The sequence below is a fragment of the Hylobates moloch genome, unplaced genomic scaffold (genome assembly GCF_009828535.3).
Source record: "Hylobates moloch isolate HMO894 unplaced genomic scaffold, HMol_V3 SCAFFOLD_6, whole genome shotgun sequence".
Lineage (NCBI taxonomy): Eukaryota > Metazoa > Chordata > Mammalia > Primates > Hylobatidae > Hylobates > Hylobates moloch.
In genome coordinates, this window is record NW_026652281.1 from 123,617,743 (window position 1) to 123,645,643 (window position 27,901).

Below are 27,901 nucleotides of genomic sequence, written 5' to 3' on the forward strand. Positions count from 1 at the left end.
AAAACCAAGTAAATAAGTGATTGTTTGATTTTGTATGATTGCTTTTATACAAATTAAATGTATTTATCTTTGCATTTGTAACTGATTTTCTTTTTCTAAACACTTTTTTTATAACTATTTTATGTATTCTGTTTTATAACAAGTGGATAGACTTTACAGTTTTGTGCTGTGCGGCCTGTCAATCAGTTCAGTGACAGCTGTCAATCACTGACACGCAAAGTGTTATGGGATTCCCTAGTGAGGAAAGAATTGGTATCTCTGTGTGGTGACTTTAGCCTCCCGCAGTTCCGGTACTTTACATTTTTTTAGTCTTTTTCCTTATGAAGTGATGAGAATTGTGCCCAGAATGTGTTAATTTAAAAAAAGAAATTAAATAGATATGACATCTAAATTAAATAAATCTAATATTTAATATATTCAGCTTTATTTTATTTTGACTATAAAAATCTTAATTCTTTAAATTACAGGTTTGGCTTTATACCATTACTAGATTAAAAAAAAAAGGCAGGAAATTGCTAAAGTGAAGCTTTCTCAGCCAATTTAAAGAATGCAAAATCAATGACTAACTAGGCCATCAAAGCAGAAATCTTTAAAGTAAGGGTTTAAATATAGTGGATTTTATATTCACATTTTGAGCACATTAGGTTAAGGGGCTTTATCATTTTTCTTTCATGACTTCCACTGTATTGTTTATACTGTTCTTAAGTATATTGTGTATACTTAAAAAAAATCACATTGTAACTGTGTAATTAGATAGCAAGAGCAGTACCAGTAGCATGGTACTAGAGTTTATTTCCTTGTTCTTGTAATTCTCCAGCTGGTCTTTGTAGCATTGTGATAGTTGAATCAATAACAACACTAAAGGTTTAAAACTAATTTTAAAACTAATTTTGAAAACCTGTGAAGAACATTGACTTCTGGTGAAATTCTTGTTTTTCTTAAGTAGCATTTTCACGGTAAAGTCATTCTCACAGTAAGAGCATCATTTTGATGTAGTTTTTACCACTAGTTTTCCATTTTATTAAAAAGTGCCTGTAAAAGTCTACTTATTGGCCAGGCACGGTGGCTCATGCCTGTAATCCCTGCACTTTGGGAGGCTGAGGCAGGAGGATTGCTTGAAACCAGCCTAGGCAATATAGCAAGACCCTCATCTCTACAACAAAACAAAAAAATAGCTCGTTGTAGTAATGTGCTTCTGTAGTTCCAGTTACTCTGGAATCTGAAGTGGGAGGATCGCTTGAGCCCAAACGGTCAAGGCTGCAGTGAGTTTTGATGGTTCCACTGCACTCCAGCCTGGACAACAGACGGGATTCTTTCAAAAAAAAAAAAAAAAGTCTACTTATTTTGTTTGCCAAAGTAGCTATTCTTAAGCTATTTTATTGTAATATATTATTATAACCAATTTTTATAAAATTATGGTTCAAATACTTTACCTTTTGAAATAGCACATTTGAGGTTGTACATAATTGGAGTTAATCCACTGTTACAAAATTGACATATTTTTCTCTTCCCTCTCTTTTAAATTTCCTGTGAATAAATTATTTTTGTTATAGTAAGGAATGGGGAGAATAATAAGGCCTTGAATTGCAGCCAATGGTAAATGACATTTTTTTGACATTTATGCAGCTGTCAGGCAATTGTTCTCATACTGATAGTCTTAGTAAGCCATTTATAACCTGTCATGGTAATATCCACAATGAAAGGAAGTTAAAGTTTAATTTTATTTAAAGTTCACTTGTTTATACATCACACATTTAAAAACCTATATGATAATCCTTACTTTATAGGTTTCGTGTCTAATATATGAAAATTGTTTTAAGCTAATACAAATTCCTGTGGCTTAGAAAGATTCCTATTTGGTATAACTTGCATGTTTTATTTAACATAAATTTTGTAAATTTTGCCTTCCAGTTGTCAAATGCATCTAGGTATTTGGTGTTCATCATGTCAGATACAAAGTAGACAAGATGAACAGAAAAATTTAAGTTACATCACTACATCAGGTGGTTTCTTAAATCACTGTCTGGAAATACTGGGTTTATTAGTATTTCTTATTAGTTCAAAGTGAAAGGCCAAGTTTAGTAGTGGAGAAATCCACAGCCAATTAGCTCTTGTCTTTAGAAACATTTCTGATGCAGATATTCTGTTTCTTATAACCTTAAAAGTATTTTCCAGAAAGGACATCAACCTCACTTTTTTTTTTTTTTTTTTTTGACTTGGAGTTTCGCTCGTTGCCCAGGCTGGAATGCAATGGTGCAGTCTCAGCTCACTGCAACCTCTGCCTCCTGGGTTCAGGCGATTCTCCTGCTTCAGCTTCCCAAGTAGCTGGGATTACAGGCACCTGCCACCACACCCAGCTAACTTTTTGTATTTTTAGTAGAGACGGGGTTTCACCATGTTGGTCAGGCTGGTCTCGAACTCGTGACCTCAGGTGATCCACCCACCTCAGCCTCCCAGACTGCTGGGATTACAGGCATGAGCCACCGTCCCTGGCCTCAATCTCACTTTTAATCCTCCAGTAGGACAAATGAAGTTGTAAGGGGAAATGATAGTGTTAGACTAGGCAGAAGGAATGATTCATATATTTTTGTGCACATGCATTTTAAATCCTGATTCCCCTGATCAGGTGGGAAGATACCATATTCAATTCCTATTGGAAGGGAGGGGTTCTTAATATGGTTAGAATCCTTTGTTGAAATGACTTTGGTTACCTTGGGTACCTTCTGTGGTAGGAGTACAAAGTAGTATACATGGGATTAAATTTTAAAACAATTAGGCCCTCAGACGTACATAAAAATAACTATCTCATTTACTCCTTTCCTCACCTATTTAAATAAATAAGAAATACAGTTTTGGAGAGGGGTTTTAAGTAGTTGTATATGTTGATACTGAAGGATTAATGTTTAATACCTTTGGTATAATGTTTTTAACTTGGTATTTCAGTTGTTGAGTATAATACTGGATAAACATTTAACATTCTGAGTTTATAATGGTATAAACATTATATACATGTTTAATGCTAAAAAGTATAGAAGATCTGAATGCAATTTTTTAATAATGGTTATGAACATAGAAATTCTGTAACTTTCTCACATATCAAGGTGTACAGCTGCCTTTTTTTCACCAAAATATAAATTTTTACCCTATTTTGATTTTAGACATTTGACAGTATAAGTTTGTAATGGCTTGCAGTGGTTTTTAAATGTCCTATTAATTTCAATGGCCAAAATTTTTATCCATCTAGTTTTTAAAATCATTTTTACCATGTTGATATTATTGTCAGCTCATAAGCCTTGACTCTTAGCTAAAAATAAATGCAGCTCGATGTAAATTTATATTCCCTGTGAATACATGGCAGTTCTGAGATCTAAAGTTATCAACAATCTGAAAAAGCCTTTTTCTGTATTTGAAAAATTTCTTTATAAAATATTATTTATCTTGAATTTGGCAAATTTTAGATGAAAGCCTATATGCTTGTTGATGTTTACATTTCTAGTAAAAGAACACTTCTGATCTTTTCTTTTACTATAATTCTACTCTAAATGCCTGTATTTTAAAAGTTATTATTCTCATATTTAAGGTAAGTGAACTTTTTTTCTAGTTGTAAATATTTAAGATATGATGAATTTCTCATGGTACATTATTTTCCCTCCCATCCCACTGCCTGTTTTAAAATACAGATTAAATCGGATTTCTTTGAACTATTATCTAATCATCACTTGGACAGTCAGTCTCGATGGAGCAAAGTAAAAGACAAAGTAGAAAGTGATCCACGTTACAAAGCAGTAGATAGTTCATCAATGAGAGAAGACCTTTTCAAACAGTACATTGAAAAAATAGCCAAGGTAACTGTTGTGTTTACTTGTATTGCTTTCATTGAATAATACAATTCTTGTGTTTAAGGGTATATGTTGTTGGGGATTTTTCTATTGGGGGTTTGGATTTTTTCTTGTTAGTATTCTTAACATAAGAGTCTAGTTTATTTGGAGATGAGAGGTACACAGTGTTTAGGTATATTCTAGGCAAAAACTAGATTTGGAATTTTTTATTTGGCAAGCTAGTTATTCTTTAAAAACATATTTTGATGGAGTTGGTAAGAAGGATAATGTAATTTTTACTTTTACAGAATTTAGACTCAGAAAAAGAAAAGGAGCTTGAAAGGCAAGCCCGCATTGAGGCAAGCCTTCGAGAACGAGAAAGGGAGGTTCAAAAGGCCCGTTCAGAACAAACAAAAGAAATAGATCGAGAGAGAGAGCAGCACAAACGAGAAGAAGCTATCCAGAATTTCAAAGCTCTTCTGTCTGACATGGTATATGTTAATCTTTTACTTTTTTTCTCTAAAGTACTGGATATTGGAAATTTATTATATTACTGTTATGAATATTTTAATGTTCTTTAATTCTGAGGGAGATAATTTGCTAAATTAGAAAGCATTTAAAAATTGAATACTTGGTATTAGTACTGTTAGTATAGGAAAAAACCCTAGTTATTTAACAAATTCAGAAGTTAGGCATTTTGCATATATGGAAAGTCATAATCATTTAGTCTCACAACTTTATTATTTATTGTTTTTGATGAAAGTCATTGTAAACTGTTAAACACTTACTTGCCATAGTGATAAACAAAATGTGCTGAACACAATTTAACCTTCTTGTTGATGATTTAGGGCCATCATTGTGATGATCAGTTATACTTGTAGATGGTATGAGATTGTAGGACTGGAGGTGTAACTGACTGCAGGAGATACCCTGAAACTTTGTTGAAAATCTTTCTCCCTTACCCCTCAGGGTTGTTGAGGTATGTAGGGTTTTTTTGTCCCTACAGTGAATGCCCTTAGATTACTGTCCTACTTGCTAATATTTTTTTTGGAGTTGGGGGTGGCTTCTCTTTGTCACATCTCTCCTATGCTATTTCTTTTCTCTTTTTCAGTGGAGCTTGTTACTCTTGTCACTTCTGATTTCTTCCCTTGCATCTGTTTCTTACTCTACCCAGGAGTATCCAATCTTTTGGCTTCCCTGGGCCACGCTGGAAGAAGGAGAATTGTCTTGGGCCACACATAAAGTTCACTAACATGGCTGGGCACGGTGGCTCACGCCTGTAATCCCAGCACTTTGGGAGGCCAAGGCGGGCAGATCACTTGGGGTCAGGAGTTCAAGACTAGGCTGGCCAACATGGCAAAACCCTGTCTCTAATAAAAATACAAAATTAGCTGGGTGTGGTGGCGTGTGCCTGTAGTCCCAGCTGCTTGGGAGGCTGAGGCAGGAGCATCACTTGAACCTGGGAGGCAGAGGCTGCAGTGAGCCGAGATTGCGCCACTGCACTCCAGCCTGGCAACAGAGTGAGACTCCGTCTCATAAAGAAAAATGTACATTAACACTAATGATAGCCGATGAGCTAAAAAGAAAAAAAGACAAAAACATCTCATAATGTTTTAAGAAAGTTTATGAATTTGTGTTGGGGTACATTCAGAGCCATCCTGAGCTGCATGTGGCCTGTGGGCCACAGGTTGGACAACCTTGTCCTACACCCTGGACAATGACAGTAGTTTCCTAATTTCTCTCCCTACCTCTAACATTCCCTCAAATTTATCTGTTCTATTGCAGTCACAGAAATCTTAATAAAAAGCGAATCTAATTTTGTCACTCTCCTGGTTACTTGCAGGGGATGAAGGTTCTCTTTACTCCCAGCAGTTTCCTACAGGTCACATTTAGCCTCCTTAGCATAATATAAAAGATTGTTCATTTCTTACCTCCCACCTTCATATTTCCTTAACACCTTTGCTTTCTTCATTTGCTCCTTGAACTGTAGCCTTGCTGAACATGCTTAAGAACCATACCATCCTTCCATTGCTCACGGCAGTCCCTCTACCTGAAATGATTTGGAAGTGTTCCTGTTGCAGTGACAGACTTTCTCGTTCTTCAGGGGTATGCTCAAGTATCTCTTCTGTGAGGCTACTCCTGACCTATCTAGGCAGATTCGATCTCACTGTTCCTTAGACCACCCTTGTGCTCAGCATACGACTCTGCAGCACTTATTACCTGTATTTGCAGTTATTTGCTTACATGTTTATCCTTTTTGTTTTTTTGAGATGGAGTCTCACTCTGTCACCCAGCTGGAGTGCAGTGGCATGATCTTGGCTCACTGCAACCTCTGCCTCCTGGGTTCAAGCGATTCTCCTGCCTCAGTCTCCGGAGTAGCTGGGACTACAGGCACGTGCCACCACACCCAGCTCATTTTTGTATTTTTAGTAGAAATGGGGTTTCGCCATGTTGGCCAGGCTGGTCTCAAACTCCTGACCTCAGGTGATCCACCCACCTCCCAAAGGGCTGGGATTACAGGCATGAGCCACCGCACCTGGCCTTTTCGTCGTTTTTTTTTCCTTCTTTTTAAAGTGAGCTCTTTGAAGGAAGGGATAGCGTCTTACTCATTTTGTAATCTTATTGCGAAGCACAGTATTTATCTGACTTGTATTTAGATGCTTGGTAAGTGTTGGTTAAATAAATGTTTTTGTATTTTTCTTTTCTTTCTGTCATTTTAGTCTATGTTTCTTCACCTTGGCAGTAGTGTGGCTTAACTTTTAATGCCATTACCACCAATGAAGCATATCATTTTGCTGGTTGGTGAGCCAGCCAGACCTGTTATGCCTTCTATTATACTGTCTTCTTTTTAAAAATTGTTTTGAGAAGTCATAATTTTACATACTTATGGGGTACAGTTGCTGTTTTGATAAAGGTAGATAATATGGAATGACTAAACCAAAGCTGTTTAACATACTCATCACTTTGTTTGCTTGTAACTTTTTGTGGTGAGACATTTGGAATTTACTCTCAGTTATTTTGAATATAGAACACATTATTTACTTTAGTTAACCCTGGTGTGCAGTAGATCTCAAAACTTATTCCTGCTGTCTCTGAAACTTCATTATCTTTGACAAGTAACTCCTCATTCTGTCCCTTGTCCTGTCTTCTACCCCCTAGACTTTGGTGACCATCTACTCTGTATTTCTATGAGTTCAGCTTTTTTGGATTCACAAATGTGAGACTATGCAGTATTTGTGTTTCTGTGCTTGACTTATTTCACTTATATTGTCCTCTAGGTTTATCCATGCCATAAATGAATAGAATTTTCCTCTTTTTTTAAGGCTGAGTAGTACTCCATTGTGTATATTTGTTACATTTTCTTTATCCATTTATCTGTTGATAGACACTTAGGTTGATTCCATATCTTGGCTATTGTGAATAATGCTGCAATGGACAGGGAAGTGCAAATAGACATTCAGATAAGTCTCTTTGGTGATATATATATAATTTTTTCTTTTCAGGTACGTTCTTCAGATGTGTCATGGTCTGATACTCGTAGGACCCTCAGAAAAGATCACCGCTGGGAATCTGGATCCTTATTGGAAAGAGAGGAGAAAGAGAAGCTTTTTAATGAACACATTGAAGCACTTACCAAAAAAAAGAGAGAGCACTTTAGGCAACTTCTGGATGAAACTTCTGCAGTAAGAATCTCTTATTTTTCTCATTTTAATCTGGATGAATCTTTGTTAGTAATTTCTTAAAGCAAAGCATTGATATGATTTTTAGTGTCATGGTCTTTAGATTCATTACTGGAATGCATCTTATGACAATTCTCTGATTTTAAAAAATTATGGTATTCTTAATTATTTAGAAATGCCTATTCTTTGCAGTTTTCACATTCATAACTGCTCCTATAGTAATTCAAAATGTCCTTAGCCATGTGGTCAGTGATCCCTCCTAATAATAGATTTAGCAAATTTCTTCTTTTGATCCATTTTCAATTTGGTACTATGGCCTCTTGTTTGGCAGTTTGTACGCTTTGTTATCCAGGTTTTGTTCCTTTTTATCTGCTTTCTTTTTGGTGATGGTTTCTTCAGAAGTTATGATGTTTGCCCATGTAAATACAGGGTTTGCAGGTGATTGTCTTAGGCCACCTTGAAAGTATGGCCATGAACATAACTCTTGTGGCAAGCCAACAAAAAGAAATTGCATTAACGCTGCTTCCCTGTCCCTAACTAGTCCAGTTACGCTTGGGCATTACAAGAGATCGCAGGTCAGTGTGTAATATTATGTACCATATGTGCTGCAGTTTGACCCCCTAAGTAAAAGTGAGTTGTATTTATGTTTTTTATTCACATATCTTTTCAAAGATTACCTTAACATCCACGTGGAAAGAAGTAAAAAAAATCATTAAGGAAGATCCTCGGTGTATTAAGTTCTCCTCCAGTGACAGGGTAAGAGGATTTTGTGTCGAGATTTACTGTCAATTTATAAATACTTAAATTGGGTGCCTAACGGCACTACTATCTTAACCAAAATGAAGTTGATTGTTTTAAGTGAATTACTTTTAAGTGTATGAGAAGTAAATCTGAATTTTAAGTTTATGTATTGTTTCTTGCGTGGTAAATTAGCAAGAGAGCACAATAGAAAGTTTAAAATTTTAGTACTTGGGGTGAAGCTTGTATTTTAGGATCTTAGAGATTTAATGAACCCGCAGTTTTATTTTAGTCAGGTACCACTAGACAGACATATTTAGGCTGGCAATTGGTACCAAACTATCAAAGCACTTGACTCTTAAGCCTAACAGAACCCTGTCACGAGATTGCTAGTTCTCATATGCTTCAAGGTCTGAAACAGTGAATGATGTCAAGAAAAGTAGTGTTTACTACAGTCCATTTTATCCCTAGGCCTTTTATTTGTTTTCTTTTACATCATTCCCCTTTCCTGGTTGGTTGCTCTAGGTCTGGGCATCTTTTATAAAAACTCATAAATCTAATATTCTTCCCCCTTAAAGTCTATTGGATTGTAGATGTTTGGACCATAAGATATGCATGACTGGGAAAGAAGGGTAGACCCAGTCTCAGTTTCTAACTTTTCTGACTGTTTAGAATTGATAATAAAGTCTTTTTTAAGTCCAAAGAGTTTATTCATCTTATTACGTTTGGCTTGCCAGAAAGCTAAATGCTGAGTACTATTATGTAAGTTAAGTTTTGAGTGTTAACCTACAGTTGCTCTATCCACAAATTACTGTTTTTGTTCTTGAAGTTGAAAATACAGTCTGCAGGAAGTGAACACTTAATCCTTAATATCCTTATTTTTAAGTGTCCACCTCATGAGGTTGCTGTGAAGATTGAAGTAGATGATCCTCATAAAATGCTCAGCAGTGTAGCACATAGCAAGTTCTCAAGTTTTAGCCACTAGTAATTTATGATTCCTCATTCTATTTGCCGCAAAAATGAGCCTTGCAGATTATGTGATTTAATGAATTTTATATATGAACAAAATGTACCCTGTTGCCTTTTTCTTTTGAATTTTTAATCTTATTATGTGACTTACACATTACTGTTTAATAAATAATTGATATTTATTTTGGAATTAGTGGGTTTTATTTCCATAATCTTAACTTTTTTTTTTTTTTTTTTATTAACAGAAAAAACAAAGAGAATTTGAAGAATATATCAGAGACAAATATATCACAGCCAAAGCTGACTTCAGGACGCTTTTGAAAGAGACCAAATTTATAACATATAGGTGTGTGCAATGAAATGTTTCATATTGGCAGTCATTCTCTTTACTAGTCTTTACTCTAATGGTCAGAGCATTCTTTGCATTCACACACATGTTGACATTATTAATTTTTAGGGATAAGAAGATACCAACTTGTCCAAAGTCAAATACAGCCCATATCTACCATACTTTTTTTTTTTTTTTTTTAAAGAAAGGGCCCAGATGTCAATTCTTATTTTGTGTTACCCACCCATCCAGTTTTTAATACATACCTTTTTTTTTTTTTTTTACTTCACTGCTTTTTTTTAGGAATACCCTCAACTATATAAAAATTGTATTTCATGAAGAGACTTTTAAAATAATCTTTCACTATCAGTTGTCTTTGCCTCCTCTGAAGACTATTCAGTGTGGTTAGATCATTCTAAAGCATGAAATCATCTATTTAAGCTCAGCATAAGCATTTTTTTTCCCTCAGAAGAAAGCATTTTGCTGGGTACATTTAAATAAAAATTGTAAATTATGAAATCAGAGCCTTTAAACAAGATTCCTCTGTAGCAAACCCAACAGTTCTTCACCCCTAACAATTTATCATCAGGAAAACAATTTTGCATTGCTTACCAGTCAGTATGCAGGAAACCATTTTTGTTTCATGCTCTAGCTTTTCTTCTTTAAGAGGGAAATTTGAAACATCTTAATAAAGGGTATGTGCACGGGAGGCTAGATAGTGCTGAGGGTGTGGTTTTTAGATATTTTGTCATTTGGATTTTTTGGTCAGGATCCTTAATGTTTTGCATCAGCTTGGGCTTTTAAATTAGATGTGAAGTAAGACTTCTTTCTACATTTTTATAGTTAATTTAGTGAAAGATGTGAAAGTGAAAGCTTGTGAAAGATGCTGGGATTGGCAGCCCCGCAGACTGAAGTCCTCTGTTCATCCACAGAACAGGTACAGCACGGGCAAGATTTACCCACCCACCCTCAGCCCTGATCTGGAGGGACCACCACTAGGGGTGGGAGGGTAATTCAGCTTCTGAGGCCCTTTCACTCCTTGGAGTCTTTGCTGAGGCGACTTACAAAGGTGACCACTGCAGTGAAATTTTTCTTAAAAAAAAAAAAAAAAAAAAAAAAAAAAAAAAAAAATGGAAACACAATTAGGAACTAGATGGACATTTCCAGCTCATTTCTGAAAGACCTGTGAACAGCAGTCAGTAATTCTTGGACTACTTTTTCTTATTTCAGATCCAAAAAATTAATCCAAGAATCGGATCAGCACCTGAAAGATGTAGAAAAAATTTTACAGAATGACAAACGGTATCTGGTACTGGACTGTGTGCCAGAGGAGAGGCGTAAACTGATTGTGGCATATGTTGATGACCTGGATCGCCGGGGTCCACCCCCACCTCCCACAGCATCAGAGCCCACGAGACGATCAACAAAATAATTCTAAATACTCTTCCACAGGGGTATCTATTCAAAATGCTTGCATGAGCCAATTTTCAGGTTTTTACATATATGTGCATTAGTCGACCTATTGCAAAACCATCTGACAAACAGAAGGAGAAGCATTTGTGAACAGTTTCTGAACAGAACACTTTGGAAATATTTATGCTTTTCTTTGTGTGGCATGACTGACATACATACTCAAATATAGGCTGTCTCTAGTAAATCTTAAAATCTTGAAGCTAAAATTCATCCTTTTATGAGGTGTGGAAGTCAGTGACTTGGTGACGTTCTTCCTAGCAGTGTTAATACATGCAAGAAGTAATAGCATTTGTGGCTTGAACTTGCCAGATGCAAATACCACAGACTCCAAGAAAACCCGAGTTGGGGTTTGTTTTGTTTTGATTTTTTTTTAAAGCGGGTAAAAGAGAAAACACTGAAAATTGAATTCTTATCTTCCAGAGGCTACGATTATTATAATGGACAATACTTTTACCTTTGTCTCTAAAGATCAGATTAGTTTTATTTGTTCACTTATGTGCTTTGATTATCCCCTCTGAATTATAGACCAAGTCTTGTTGTTTAGCCTAAGAGAAGATTTATGTAGTAATTTCTTCTCAGGTATGGAACCACGGTCATAACTAACATGTTGGCCAGAATAGAACCACTGGTTAAACATATTTTATTCACCATTAAGTGATCTTTATCAATATTCTGGATTAGACAACAAATTACCTTTCTGGGTGTTTCTTGTAAACTATACTCCTGTTTGAATGTTAAACTTTGTTGCTAAAGTTTAATTTTAAGATGTTTGAATGTTCAGTTTATGTATTTGAACTACAATAAACCAACCCTTTTTATATATCTGTATTGTATATGATTATTGTTACTTAATTTTTAAGAGCTTATTTTAACCTGTTTTTAAAAGAAGCAGCAAATAGAATTTCGCACAAAGTAAGTTGACTCTAAATCTTAAGTATTACCTAGTTTTTAAAGGTTTGAATATAATAATGGAGTATTTGCAGTATAAAAAGGAATTTGTAGAGAATCATTTTGGTGCTCAAGTCTCTTAGCAGTGCCTTATTGCCTCATAGCAAGAAGATGCTGGGGTTTTTTTTTGTTTTTGTCCTTTGTATTAATGTATGATGGTTTGCACCTTTTTGGCATTCTTTCAGCATGTCGTGTACATCACACCATGAATCAGTTCCTAATTGATATATCTAGCTTTACCTCCTGAGTTAAAAAAAAATCTTTTTATTTTATGCCTTCATAGGTTGCTCATTTCAGAGTGCTACATAAATAAAATATTTAAGAAAATATATATGTTAATAGAATAAGTTATTTTCCATTATCTCATACCCACTATGATTGTAACAAATCCTAGAAAGAAGGAATACCAACAGATCTGTATTTGTATGTTGTATGTATGCAGTCACAGACACACACATTCACATCCATATTATATAGTTCTTAGCTTAAATCTATTAAGTGCCATGGAAATTTTGTGAACTCTGTGTGTAGGAACCTGGCATTGATCAGACTAAGGTCTTCAGCTGTAAAGTTGATAAACAGGATATGTTTTTTCTTTTTATTCGTACAAAGGATCTCACTCTGTCTCCTAGGCTGGAGTGCAGTGGTGCCATCATAGCTCACTGTAACTTTGAACTCCTGGTTTCAGTATTCCTTCTGAGTAGCTGAGACTGCAAGCATGCATTACCATGTCTGGCCTTTTTTTTTAATTTTTTTAAATTTTTTTAGAAATGGTTTCACTCTGTTGCCCAGGCTGGTCTCAAACGCCTAGCCTCAAGCCATTCTCCCACCTCGGCCACCCAAAGTGCTAGGATTACAGGCGTCAACCGCCACACCTTTTTGTTTCCTTTTTTTCTTTCTTTGAAGTTCATTTTATAAGTTCATTGAGTGATTTTTAAGTACTGTGAGGAATGAAATTGAAGTGCTTGCCAGAAGGAGCACAACTATTATGTAGTATGTAGAAATATGACTGTCTTACAAGGGTAAAGTTTCCAGAATGCCTTATTTTGTTATTCTGAATTCCACATAGTATTGTTTGCCCACTTACTACATTGTTTCTCACAGTAGAGAAGTGAGAAGAAAACAGTTTGGTGATATCTGTTCTAATTTCCTACTTTTGTCTTAGCGTATCTGGGTTTGATGAGATAAGATACAAATCAAACTTCTCTAAGCAGATTTTTTAAGCGATCAATTCGGGACTGACTTTGTGTATCAGGTTCTTAATGAAAGGTTCATTGTAATTACTCTTTGTTCCAGTGTCTGCATCTTGATTTGGTGCTTGTTAGCAAACTCCGAAAATCAGTTCACCCTGAGACCTGTTCAGTGTTAAGGTCAAAGAGCCCCATAAAGCTCCATTGTTCCTAATAATGATTTTGGAATGATAATTCAAGACAAAGACAGCTTTAAATCTCCAAAAACTATCTGAAGTAAAGCGTAATTATTTTTATTTCTTTACAAGTTTAAAGTGTCAAACTCTGGAAGCTTACATCCTAAATTTACTACATACAATGAACATAGAAATTATTAATTCAAATAATCACAGACAGTGATAATCCTTTTTACAACTACCATATCACAAAACAATATTTTGGCTTCTTGGGTTAAATTTTACTTTATTTGAATACATGAGCTTCAAATAAAATTTGTAATGAAGGAAGTAAAAAGAATATAGCCCTACCTCCTGTGTTAAGCAAACTATGACCACCTATGAAAAACCAAAGAATCCGGAAACCCATAGACAACATAAAAAACAAAATCTTTTTTTTTCCATGACATGTTCTTTATATTTCAGATTCTCCATTGCTTGGTTTGCCCTAAAGGCATTTCTATTCTGAGGGAAATTTGCAGTGAAAATACCCGAGTTCCATAACAAAGTAATCAAGAATCATGGGTGAATGTCATTATACTTAAAAGGGGCAGAAATATATCATAATCATGTTTTACCTTGCTATAAAATGAATGGTTATTGCCTATTACTCAGATTTTACCATATGTGGGTACACAGTTTTACTGCTTTTCTTTCTGCGTTGCCCTTATGCTTTTTATTTTGTATTCTTAACCAAATTCTGTTGAATTTTCTCTTTTTGATATTAATCTCTTTCTCAGGTTGCTCGATTATTTTTACAACTTAGAAATCCTACAGTATTTTAAAAGTTGAGTAGGGTTCAAGTTCAATGTTCTGGGTGAGGGTAAGTTTAGTACCATTAACAAGAAAGATCACAGTCTCCATCTTCTATTTATATTTGAGGAGTAATCTATACCTATATCATTAACCATGGTTTATCTTGGGAGAAAGGAGATATTAGGAGGAGCACATTTCTGCTTATAGAAAAGTAACTTTCCCACATTTTGGAAGTGAAGAGAGGGCATTTTTTAAGTACTTTTTCCCCCCATATTAGACTATTGAATGTCATTGGAAAGCTGCTAAAATTCTCAGAGTTAGAAACTGAAGACTCATTCAGGTAGTTTTAAAAAGTTCACTGAAGCAGGGTTTAGTATAAGTTTGAATTTATTTAAACTTAGCCAGAACCAGCCATGGCTTGAAATTAGTCCAGAATTGGAATAAGGTGTTGTTTCTTTTTCTTTGACCTTCAGTCATGAACATATGATATGGCCTTTTCGTCAAGTAAATTAACACTTATGAAGTAAATGAATAATGCATTAAAATTTATCATTAATGTGTTAAAAATCTCAAGTGAAAGTAGATTTTGAGCTTTGGTTATGTGAAATACAATTTAGTAGGTAGAATTAGGACTAGCAGGTCCCGGGTGAAACTGAAGGTAAAGGGGCTCAGCTTTGACAGAACCTCTACTCCAGGCTCCAACTGGTCCACTACAGGGCTGGTCCTAGGGGGTACCCAGTAAAACCACTGTGAACAAATGACAGAATAGCTGGGCTAGCTAATCACTTTGACAGCAGCATCTTTACACAACACTTAAATTGCTTGGGAAGCCAGGTTCTAATTCTGAAACATAATTATTACTTCTAACATGGTTCTCTACTTACCACATTGCACATTTGGAAAGTGTAGATTGTGAAATATTTTTATAATTCCTAGTGGTAATAATTATATCATAGTTTGTAAAAGTCAGCAATATTGATAAGCAGCAGTACAAATAAGTACAAGAATCACAATTTGTTTTGCTTTGAAACTTAAATCTATTTAACACGTTCCCCTGTCTCTTGATCTTCATGTTCCCAGGGGATAGGGTCATTGTCCTGTACAGAAGGGACTGTGTCCCTCTCATGCCAAAACTGCTCTACATCAGGAAGGATGGGAATCTCTGCCTTCTCAGTTTTCCCTTTGCCAGAGGAGGGAGAGCTGGGTTTCTCCTTTTCTGATATGGATGCTGGGGATTCTGGAGATGGAACCTTGTCAGGAAGACCCTCTGAGTTGCCAGCTGGTGTTTCCTGAGGCTCTGAGACAGCTGGAGGTTTTTTGGTTATCATCCATTTCCATACACCTTTCAAGCCTTCCCTGAACTCCTCCGACATCACAAGAAAAATGAGAGGATTTGCTGAAGAGATGGAAAACATCAGGACTTGAGACAGGGCTATGAAACCTTGTGGTGGGGCCGGGCCTGCAGCCTTCAGATGCCATACCCACAGCCAAGCTACCCACTCGGGGAGCCACAGGAGAGCAGAGGTGATGGCGATGCTCAGCAGCATCACTGTGACTTGCTTTGAGCGTATCTGGTTTCTAAGATTTTGAGTCTTAGTTCCTCGTTTTTTACATTGGTCATAAGCTCTCCAGAAATAAAAGCTGGCAAAAAATAATGGAAGGCCAAATGCCAGGAGTGGGTAGAGCTTACCAAACATCGACATAAACTCTTCAGCCACAGCTGGTACATCCACGAGGCACATTTCCACACCTTCATGATGCCTGATGGTGCTAAAGAACCATTCCGGCAGGGGTAACAGGCTAGCCACAGTCCAGATGGCCACCAGCACTGACCAGATGGTGTAGTTGTGGATACTCACTTGCTTGGCTGGGTCACTTGCATACATGAAGCATACTTTGGCCACCACAACGATTGTCAGGCTCTTGGCTGCCATGCATGTGTGGATAAACCAGTCAGAGGACTTGCAGACAAACCAGCCTAGATCCCAAACACTTTTGGAGTACGCTGTAGCTCGGACAGGTGCAGAAAACAGCAGGAGGGAGAGATCAGCCAGGCTGAGATTCAGAATCAGGGAGTGGATCATAGATGGCTTTCCTTTCCAAGCACTGTGAAGGAGGATGCCAATCACACACAGGTTTCCCACGAAGCCCACCAGGCAGACAGCCACCAAGAGAGCCGGGATGATGGTTCTCCAGTCCTGGGAATCAGAGGGCAAGTACCCTCCAGCAAAGTGGAGGTGAGCAAAGGACACATTCATGCTGCTGGAGTTAGAGTCTGCAAAGGCAGCTGCCAGCATCGCTCTTCACAGCTTCTCCTTACAGAAGTTAGATTCTTATTTAGGTTTGTCTTTCTGCCCGGGCTCTTTTGCATAGGAAATAAGTACTCTGTCGTCAGTGTCAAATGACACCTCTGGATCCTCCCCTTGCTTATTTCCTGAGAGCAGAATGTGGAAGGAGGCTGGCTGTTAAGCTGTTCTCTGCTGCATACAATATACTTGTGACTGTACCGACTGTCAGCAGGATCACATGGCTGCTGCTCATTAGCAAGTCTAATACCAAATCGTCAGCCCTGTGGAGTAATACAAACATACCCATAAATGATGAATGAAGAGAACATACATGTAAGTGGGGTGTGTTCCTTGGGGGAGTCACTAGAGCCAGTCAAGGCAATTATTTTCAACCAGCTGTTCCTAAAATCTTGACTGCTGTCTGTAATTTAGTGAACACTACATCTGAACCAAGTTCTTTGAACTTCACCTGATGGCCTGATCCAGTGGGTCTGGAGTAGGGCCCAAGAAATCATTTCTAACAAGTTCCCATGAGACTCTGCTGATGCTGCAGGTTGGGAGACCACACTTTGAGAACCACTGTTTTAAACTGAGAACTAAAGCTTCCCCTACCCACTCTGCAGAGATGAGCTTCCTCTTCTTTTCCCCAACCCGTACAACCACCTCAGTCCCATCAACAGCTGGCTGAGTTCAAACACAGCTGGATAATGAAAACAAGTTAGAAGTCCTATTTAAAAAAATATAATTATGGATGACTCTCAGTTTATTCTATTATGAGTTTTTAGAGGTAATATTACAGCTCCATATTAGAACTGCTTTACATACTAATAAGACTTTTCAACAAGTGATGGTGATGAAGGCAACTGCATGATGAATTAAGCTGCTTTTCAGAGAGCATTCCTAGTGGATTTACCAAGACAAGAGAAATGAAAGAAAAATCAATATCTACGTGGAAGGCATTTAAGAGATTTTTTAAAATTATATTTTAAAATTGGTAAAAAAAAGATTTTGGGCTGGGCACACTGGCTCATGCCTGTAATCCCAGAATTTGGGGAGGTGGAGGCAGGAGGATTGCTTAAGGCCAGAAGTTCGAGACCAGCCTGGGCAACAAAGTGAGACCCCTGCGCCTACCTCTACCAAACAAAAAAAAAAAAAAGAAAAAAAAAAGCCAGGCATGATGGTGTACACCTGTAGTCCTAACTACTTAAGAGGCTGAGGTGAGAGGGTTGCTTAAGCCCAGGAGTTCGAGGTTGCAATGAGCTATGACAGAGTAATCCTCTGTCTCTAGAAATAAAAAATTCTCAGATAAGATGATTTGGTAGAACTAGCCCTGAAATTTTAAAATAAGCAATGGATACTCTGGGGGGATTAGAGGAGCTCAAAATGTTCAGAGAACGGGGTTTGTGGGGTTGATATGAAGATACATGCTACATTGAGTGTGGCTAGTCAGAAAAGCTAAAGCATGATATACAGGAGAGTATGCTGCTGCATTCAGACCTCTGGATTCTGGTACTGTGCTTTCACCAGCTTCTTGCAAGTAAAGAAGGGTCTGACGTTTTAAAATTCTTCAGTGTCCTAGAACTCAATAAATAAGTACTGATCAGTATAGCTATTGGGACAGTGGTCAGTGGTGCTGGGTTTCTTTGTTTCCGTTTCTATTTCCTTTTGCTTTCCTTCCTTTTACCTCTGGGAAGTAGTGTTCCTATAGAACAGCAAATTGGGGCAACACCTTATTCCAGCAAGGCACAGTAACTCCCAGTAACTACTTAAGGATGAAATATCCTTATGTCTCAACAAGCATCACTTTTGGGTGTGAAGAGGCCCACACCGTCTTACAGGGAAGAAAATGGGGGAGGGAGCAGAGTAACGTTTAGCAGATTGTAGACTGCAAGGAAGGTAGTTCACTTGATGCATGTGGAAGAGATTCATTCAGAACCAAGAAACAAATATACTACTTCACACTGTGGCTTATATATTCAAGATTATGATATTCAAGGCTCCTAAAGCTGTATAAGATAAAAAGCTAAATGGGTTCAAGCCACCTTCAATACCATGGAAATTTGATTCTTAATAGACAATTGAGGGAAACTAAAGACTGTCATATGGTACTTCCCAAGTCTATTGGTACTGACTCAGGGAAGCATCTGCTGGTGCTCCAGCTAGAGATAAAGTCTTTGGACTGAAGGAGAATGAACTTTCTCCACTCTTTTGGGGGAAATTTATTTTAACTTTTTATTTAAAAATAATTGCTGCTGGGCACGGTGGCTCACACCTGTAATCCCAGCACTTTGGGAGGCCAAGGCAGGTGGATCACCCGAGGTCAGGAGTTGGAGGCCGACCTGGCCAACATAGCGAAACCCTGTCACTACTAAAAAATACAAAAATTAGCCAGGTGTGGTAGCGCGCACCTGTAGTCTCAGCTACTCGGGAGGCTGAGGCGGGAGAATTGCTTGAACCTGGGAGGCTGAGGTTGCAGTGAGCTGAGATGGTCCCACTGCATTCCAGCCTGGGTGACAGAGACTCTCTCTCAAAAAATAAAAAAATAAAAATAATTGCAAATGTATAGAAAAAAATGCAAGAAGAGCACAAAGAATTGCCCTATATACTTCATCTGAGTTCACTGATTATTTATTGAGACACAGTCTCACTTTGTCACCCAGGCTGGAGTGTAATAGCGCACTCTTGGCTCACTGCAAGCTCCGCCTCCTGGGTTCATGCCATTCTCCTGCCTCAGCCTCCTGAGTAGCTGGGACTACAGGCATCCACCACCACACCTGGCTAAATTTTTTTTTTTTTTTTTTTTTAGTACAGACATGGTTTCACCGTGTTAGCCAGGATGGTCTCGATCTCCTGATCTCGTGATCCGCCTGCCTCGGCCTCCCAAAGTGCTGGGATTACAGGCGTGAGCCACCGCGCCTGGCCAAAAATTTCAACATGTGATTTTGGAGAGCACATAAAGATTCAGACCGTACTATCCAAGTTTCACATTTTACTTTGAATATTAGCACTTGTACATCTGAGTATCTGATGGATGTTATATGTGGCTTGTATCTACATTTTCTTCATTTTAAAATTATTTCCATATAAAGGATAAATGTAATTAGCAAACATAAAAGAAGTCTTTATTTGCATTATAAGTGGAAGTTATTTGAATCTTTGTTTATAGCATATTCACTTAAAATATAGAATTCAGTTGTAGATGTGGTGAACATTTGTCAGGTTTTCTTATTTTTATTTATTTTGGGGAGGTGCCTAGTATCTGAACCTCTCCTGTTGGATAGAAGGGATTCTGGGGAAAAAATGATATGGATGGGGTAGATAGAGCAGAACAATTAAAAACAATTGAGAATTATTTGAGATGGAAACTGGAAACAACCTCATCCCCACAAAATGCTGGAAACAACCCAAATGTTTATCAGCTGGTGAATAGATAAACAAGTGGCTCCCCTCATGCCATGGAACATTGTTCAGCAATAAAAATGAATGATAAATTCAACAATATGGATGAACAAAAGCACTATGCTAAATAAAAACATCCAGACCAAAAAAAAAAAAAAATACCTATGGTAAGATTCCATGAATAGGAAATGTCCAGAAAAGGCAAATCTATAGAAAGAGGAAGTAGAATAGTGGTTCCCTGGGTCCTGAGGTGCAAAAGGGGAGTGAACGCAAATAGGCACAGCGGATATGTTTGGGGTGATGAAAATGTTCTATGATTGCATTTTATGGTATGCAAATTATACCTCGATAAAGCTCTTTTCAAGAAAGGAGTTATTTGGGATGCAGAAAAGGTAAAGAGCAGATTTCCCTGCTCTTGAAATGCTGAGTAGCCTCCAGCAGAATGGATATTCTATTCTGAGACTTTTTAATTTGTTTTTATTTTTATTTTTTCTGAGGGCTCTGTCGCCCAGGCTGGAGTGCAGTGGCACGATCTCAGCTCACTGCAACCTCAGCCTCCTGAGTAGCTGGGTCTACAGGTGCCTGCCACCATGCCTGGCTAATTTTTTTGTATTTTTAGTAGAGTTGGGGTTTCACCATGTTGACCAGGCTGGTCTCAAACTCTGGCCAAAAGCAATCCACCCACCTCAGCCTCCCAAAGTGCTGGGATTACAGGCATGAGCCACAGCAGCCTATTCTGACTGATTTTAAAAAATAGTTTATGAAGAAAGAGACTGTGGTCTAGAGGGACCAAGCGAAAGGACAATGCTGGGTGAGAAAGGGTACGAGGGTAGCAGGGAGGAAGGGAGAATCAGAATGTAGAGACACAAAATTTGCTGGGTCCCTCTGATGCCTAGTGTCCCTGGGTTGAAATGGTCTTTCAGAAAAGTCTTCTCTAATTCCACACGTAAGCTAAGGCTGTAGCCACAGAGCAGCTGCCAACCCCAAATGCCTCAGCTGTGTCCCTTTCCTGACACACACAAACACCACTCATAGTGATGTTGCCAGGAGGTCGGCTCTGGACATTGAGAAGCAGTCATCAAACAACTGAACATCTGAGCTGCAGGCATATATATATATATGCATACATACATATATATATATTTCCTGACACACACACACACACACACACACACACACACACACACATACAATTCTGCTTTATATGTAAGTTACAGGGGACCTCAGTCAGCTTAATCTTCAAAAGAACCCAGAAAAAGCAAGTTTGTGGCCAGACTTTTAAGTGGCTTCTGGTCAAAACGGGGCTAAGAGTGACCTCTTACTGGGGCTGGGCAAAGTTTACCCTGTAGCTTATTTCCACAGAAGGGGTAATAATAATGGCAGTCATTTACTGAGTGAGTCATAAGGTCCACCTTCTGAGCTAAGCATTCCAGGCACTTGGACCTTCATGGCAACTCCTGGAGATGGGTACGACGACCCCAATCTACAGATGATGACACGGAAGCATAAAGAAATGCAGTATCTTGCCTGTGGATCTGTAGATCACACAGGTAGTAGATGACAGAGTTGGGATGGAAACCCCTGGGAGTCTGACCCCAGAGCTCTTCTCTCAGGGATTTCCATCCCAACTCTGTCATTTACTACCTGTGTGATCTCTTCCATGATCCTGCCGCACCAAAGCAGCTGTGGGAAGTACTGTTCTTTAAGCAATGCAGTTCTCAAATTAGTATAGTTTAGTTCAACAAGCATTTATTGAGCCTTTGACACTGAGAATATAAAGTGCATGTACCTCCTTTCTTAACGTGAATGCTTACTCAGCTATTTTCTCTGTGCCAGGCATGATGCTAGACTCCGGGAGCCCAGGATCATAAAGGGTCTCTTTATTTGAGGAGCTACAATCTAGTGGGAGAGATGAATAAACAAATAAGACATTTCAATGACAGCTAGATTGTCATTGAAGAGTACTGGCTGCTGTGGATGCCTGGAAGAGGGATGCCTGGTCCAAACCAGGAGCTGGGTCTGGTGGAAGGGTCAGTCAAGGGCTCCCTGTTAGAAAAGATATCTAAGCTGAGACCTTAGTCATGCACCCACTTACTCATCTATGCCAGAGCCTTTTGAAGCTTATCATTGTTGTGTACTCAGTATCCCTGTATTAGACGCACCAGAAAACAGCTATTGCTTATCAGAGGAGTTAGCGTTGTTTATTTCAGGGCTTTGAGAGTTAACCTCTTTGTCTACCTACAAGTTTTCAGGCTCTGAACATTGCAGGTGAAGCTCCTGGTGAAACAGAGTGGATTCAGCTGGGCTTTGCGAACCAGCTGCAGTTGGCTAGCAGGCCGAAGTGTTTGAAGAGCGTGCCTCGGCTCCCTCTGTGGACGCTGCACGAGTGAGCCCTCAGCTTTGCAGTTCTGCACCAGTTTCACTCCTACACGCAATGTTGGAAAGGCCATAATATACAGTTAGTGTTGCTTTCTTTTCAGACTGCTTTGCTTTGCTGAGGCTTCCTTTCTCTAGTCCCCACATTGTACTCCTTTTCGGACTACAGTTACTTTGTTTTTGTGGAATATCTTTGGCTGTGGGAACTTCCTGAGTGACATGTCCAGGATTTAGTGTCTGGTGTCCTGGATTGTAGTTCCAGAATACAGGTGCAAGCCAAGTGATCTTCATCTCTAAGGTAAGTGTCTGCATAGGTGTGGCGGGGTCTGAGTGGCTACTCCTACAGGAGACCCCCCTCCTACTTTTGCTGTTGGTTATGTAGCCCTGAAGTCCTGCTGTAGGAAAGATGATGAAAGAAGATTGATTGTGCCGTTAGTTACACAGTGGTCATCAAGTCTGGAGATGTAGATTATAATTTTATCATGTTATTTAATTGATAAGCCATTTATTATTGATTTGCTTATGTTTTCAGACTTGATGGTCACCCTGTATATTCTAAATCCCACAGAACTGGGTTTGTGAGAGCCAGGTACTGGGAATCGGGAGAGCTGAACCCTATTTCCAAGAAATGAGACTGTCAGATCAGAAAGAGGCTCTTTTGAATGATCTGGGTCAAACTTTTATTTTCCACATGTGGAGACAGATGCTCTGAATGTGTGCGTGACTTGTCCCATGTCAGCAAGGCACAGGCTGGTGTCCAGGAATCTCAGCTGCCAGGTGGATGCATCTTCCTCTCTACCCTGTCTTGCACTTTTTTCTGCCAGGTGTTTTTTTTTTTTTTTTTTTTTTTTTGGTGGTGTGGGGGAGTCTATTTTAATAGCTGCTCATTTAGACTTTATGGAGAACAAAATTTGGACATAGATGCAATGGCTCTTCGGAAAGCAAAGGGATGGTAGGAACATAAGGAGATGACTGTATTGTGTCAGCTTAGGTAGAACTTTCTTTTCTTGAAAAAATCCTTCATAGTCATATCCAAACACAACTGTGGTTGATATTTTATTGCACTGCATTCTTTTAGGTCCCCCTTTTCATCCCAAGAGTTTTTTTTTTTTAAGTTGTTGTAATAAAATAATAATTGCAGCTATGATTTTTGTTACTATGCAATGAGGGTCCCTAGTCAGCCAGAAAGACCCTAGTGAGCTAGTGGGGATTGATTTCCTCCACCAAGAAGATGACATGGTTCCCTAAAAAGGAGTACATTGTTTTAAAAGAACAGAGACTTCAGCAAGTAAAGTGCTAAGATAGGGGCCCAGGCTGGTTAAAATCTACTTTAGACATAATAAGCCCATCCCTGGCTACAGGTGTTTTGTTTTTGTAGAGTATTGCCTGCTTTAAGTTCTTACTAAATGACGTGTTCTATTATTGAGGGAAAAACCTAGTTGTTATAAAAGAATCAAAATTCCATTGTCATGACAACCTTGTACAGTGAGTTTTGTCATGTTCTTTTGTTTGAAAAACAGCTTTATTGTGATATAATTCATACACCACACATTAACCCATTGAAAGTGTACAATTCAAGATTTTTGGTATATTACTCTTTTCATACCTTGCCCACCCTGTGGGGCCGGTGTGCTTGTGACGCTCTCTTCAGCACCAGCGAGAGCAGTTTCCATGACTACAGAATCCAGCAGGTAGAATGGCATCTTCACACATGTTGCAGACATCCTAGGACCAGATGAGCTGGGGAAGGAATACGCAGTATTCCAGTTCCAACTCTAACTTCATAGCTTGGCGGCATATTAAGAAAGGAGCTCCATTGCCTTCCTTGGGCCCCAAACTTTGCCTGCCTTAAATGCAAAAATGCTTCTGAAAAAAGAGTGTCTCTGTGAAGGGGAGTAATAGTAAAACAGGATTTTAGCTGTCATGTGAGGAGCCAATGAGAAATTTGTAGAACAGTGAGTCTTAGTCTTTGGTAGAAATATCTGGAATGTTGTTTAGTCTGACAGTCTCCTCTAAAGATAAATGTCCAAACTGAAGAACTCTTCAATCATTCAACAAGAATCTATGAAGCCATTCTAGAAGTTATGGAAAAATCAAAGATGTGGGACTAAGGTCCTGTCAAGTCTTCAAACCCACTCTGGGGAGACAGGATGGGCTTTGGTGAAATTGTCATCTGTCAGGATATGATTAGAAATGTTGTAAAGCAAGTACCAAATTCATGTCATGGGCCAGAGGTGTTCTTTCTTTAATTGTGAAAAAATTTTATCAGATCACATCTCAGGCAAAAGTCCAGTGTCTGCAATATATAAAAGGAGACCTATATGGTTTGAAGCAAGCGTTGGAGTGGAATCATGATCCCATTTTCCAAACTCCCTCACTTACTGTTGTGGCCCTTGAGGAACCTCCCTGAAATGAAGTAATATTAACATATTAATGGTATATGAATCACTGATAGAGTCTAGAAAGAAGTTTAAAGGCTCAGAAGCAGGAGTTTATGAATTGGTCAGGGAAGGCTACATGGGAAAGGTGAGATGTGATACCTCCCAGATATCTCTCTGCATATTTTCAAGTACATTTTATATACATACATAATTTTGGAAAGATCCTATTAGATGCCATTGAAAATTTGATTTTCTTCTTCATATTTTGTCATAAATAACTTTCTGTGTTATGAATATAGATCTACATCTTTCAAATGGCTGTTGAGAATTCTTTTTTATAAGGGACAGAGTATAGGCTGGGGAAGAAGGGGCATGCTTTAGGATCTCATGTCTACTCAGAACCAGCCTCAGCAATTACTTTGTCCGAAGAGCTATCCTTGCCTGTGAACACCAAATGACACTGGAGATCATTCAATTGGCTTTAAAACTTGCTATAGCTTTTACATTTTCTACATATGTGGGCACAGGAGCTACACGGAGAGTTGAATCATGTTCAGGCTTTGACTTATTTGCATAATCTAGTTCAAGCTCTTTTCTTATCCAGCCTTAAGCAAGTGATAAATATGACAGCATGTACTGTTGGACAAGGAACTGTCAGTAGGTCTTCAGCAGTCTCTTAAAATTATTGTTGCTGGCTTTTTTTCTTTGTGTTAGAATAGATATATATATATATATATATAAAGGTAACTATGTGAGTTGATATGTTAATTAGGTTGATAGTGGTAACCATTTCACAATGTGTAATATATGTATAGTCTAGTTTCTGTATCCATGGGTTCCTTATATGTAGATTCAACTAACCATGGGTTGAAAATATAAAAAAACTTGTCTGTACTGAACATGTACAAACTTATTGTCAGTATTCCCTAAAACAGTATAACAACTATTTACATAGTATTTACAGTGCATTGGTTATTACAAGTAATCTATAGATGATTTAAAGTATATGGGAGGATGTGCAAAAGTTGTATATAAATACTATTAGGCTGGCACTTTTGTACCAACCTGATATATACCATTTTGTATCAGAGACTTGAGCATCCTCAGATTTTGGTATCTGAGGGAGGTCCTGGAACCAATCCCCAGCGGATACTTAGGGATGGATGTATATTAAAACATTATTTTGTACACTTTGAATAGATACAATTTTTGTCAATTATGCCTTCATGGAACTGAAAGCAAAGATTTAAAAATTGTTATTAATGTAGTTCAAATAGTAATCATAAATACCCTGCCCTTAAAGAGGGCTTACTAACTACCAGGTCCTTTGTATACCATTCACACAAACTCTAGGATTTAAACACTTTCACTGTGTCCATTTTCCAGATGAAAAGAAGTAAATGCAGTAACTGATTCCAAGTCATATGGCCTGCAAGTGGTAGGCCTGGAATTTAATCCCAGGCAGTCTAGTTTTGGCATTTAAAGCGCTAACGTCTCCAAAATAGGATTTCTTTCTGATAAGTGTAATACTAGTGAATGAGTTATCCAAGAGAGGTATGAGATCAGCTGCTGCTGACAGGCAGAAATGTATATAATAGAATGCTGTCTGCATTTCTCATACAGAGTGGTTATTTCACTGGTTGTACTGATTACAACCCAGACATTTCATTTGAGTCTCCTCTCATCCGCAGCCTTATTTACTGTAAAAATAGTAGTTTGGGACCAGGCGCGGTGGCTCACGCCTGTAATTCCAGCACTTTGGGAGGCCAAGGCAGGCGGATCATGAGGTCAGGAGATCAAGACCATCCTGGCCAACATGGTAAAATCCTGTCTCTACTAAAAATACAAAAATTAGTCAGGCGTGGTGGCACATGCCTGTAATCCCAGCTACTTGGGAGCCTGAGGCAGGAGAATCACTTGAACCTGGGAGTCGGAGGTGGCACTGAGCCAAGATCGCACCACTGCAATCAAGCCTGGCGACAGAGTGAGACTCTGTCTCAAAAACAAAGAACAAAACAAAAACAGTAGTTTGGTAAATAATCTTCCATAGATCTCTTTTTAAAAAAATTTTTTTTTGAGACAGAGTCTCACTCTATTGCCCAGGCTGGAGTGCAATGGCATGATCTCAGCTCACTGCAATCTCCACCTTTTGGGTTCAGGTGATTCTCATGCCTCAGCCTCCAAGTAGCAGGGATTACAGGCATGTGCCACCACACACAGCTACTTTTTGTATTTTTAGTAGAGACAGGGTTTTGGCATGTTAGCCGGGCTGGTCTCGAACTCCTGGGCTTGTGTCCTCTTTGGCTTCCCAAAGTGCTGGGATTACAAGGGTGAGCTACCACCCTGGCCTAGATATCTTTCTGCATGCTTAGAAATACATTATTATATACATGTATATAATTTTTGAATGAGATTCTACTAAATTTCATTATAAATTTGTTTCTACAAGCAGCCTTCCTTCTTTTCATTAAGGTCCACCCTTCCTCGCTTGGAATAAACAGACCAAGGAAGCTATTTTAATGAAATTTTAAGCGATTCAGTGAAAATATTTGGTTTTCAAGCTTGTTTTAAAATTTTTATGTATTTAGTTCTTCAACTGTTTATAGTGGAATTACAACAAAATCTGAATTTAATTAAGATATAAAGAGATAGGGCAGTGTGGAAAGCCTTTTGCTTCTTCTCTTGATCTAAAAAAAAAATCTCTTCAAAATGCCCTAGTTCACTTAGTTATCTTTCTTTAACCTACTGAATACCCCCTGCTGTAGGGTCATCATTCTGAAGGTGACAGTCACCTTATGCGTTATGCAGGGGAGCTTCGATGCCAGTTCATGCCTGTAACTTGTGTGTAATAGTTGTGTAACTTGTGTACAGTAGCTATGGCTACTGTAACAAAGTGACACAAATTGGGTGGCTTAGAAAACACACATCGTCTCACAGTTCTGGAGGCTAAAGTCCAAGATGAAGGTGTCATAAGTTTGGTTCCCTCAGAGGGCTGTGGGGGTGCGCCTGCTCCATGCCTCTCGTCTAGCTTCTGGGGGTTGCTGGCAATCTTTGGTGCTCTCTGGCTTGTAGATGCATCACCCCAATCTCCACTTTCATCTTTACATGAAAGCAAGATTTTACTTTACATGGCAATCTCGCTGTTTCCAAATTTCCCCTTTTTATAAGAATACCAATTATCTTGGACTAGAATCCACCCAGTGACCTCATTTTAACTTGATCACCTCTGTAAACCCTATATCTTCAAATAAGGTCACATTCTGAGATATTGGGAGTTAGGATTTCAACATAGGAATTTTTAGGGGAACATAATTTGATCTATAACATTGTGTTTTAGAATGA

At 38.3% G+C, this 27,901-nt stretch overlaps 2 protein-coding genes across 10 annotated transcripts in view; one reads left to right on the forward strand and one right to left on the reverse strand.

Moving 5' to 3' along the window:
* TCERG1 (transcription elongation regulator 1) overlaps positions 1–11,828 on the forward strand; it is a 64,249-nt gene extending 52,421 nt beyond the window's left edge. For 8 of the 9 annotated variants that reach the window (XM_032158248.2, XM_032158249.2, XM_032158250.2 and 5 more), the window contains 6 exons: positions 3,681–3,845; positions 4,127–4,309; positions 7,322–7,501; positions 8,171–8,254; positions 9,451–9,551; positions 10,764–11,828. In XM_032158248.2, coding sequence (XP_032014139.1) covers positions 3,681–3,845; positions 4,127–4,309; positions 7,322–7,501; positions 8,171–8,254; positions 9,451–9,551; positions 10,764–10,965 — 915 coding nt within the window. In that variant the 3' untranslated portion in view covers positions 10,966–11,828. Of the gene's footprint in view, positions 1–3,680; positions 3,846–4,126; positions 4,310–7,321; positions 7,502–8,170; positions 8,255–9,450; positions 9,552–10,376; positions 10,471–10,763 lie in introns of all 9 variants that reach the window. The other variant, XR_004248842.2, reaches the window with a different exon arrangement.
* Positions 11,829–13,453: 1,625 nt separating this feature from the next.
* GPR151 (G protein-coupled receptor 151) lies at positions 13,454–16,492 on the reverse strand. Its single transcript, XM_032158255.2, has one exon. The coding sequence runs from the start codon at positions 16,410–16,412 to the stop codon at positions 15,153–15,155; it is 1,260 nt and encodes a 419-aa protein (XP_032014146.1). The 5' UTR covers positions 16,413–16,492; the 3' UTR covers positions 13,454–15,152.
* Positions 16,493–27,901: the final 11,409 nt, after the last annotated feature.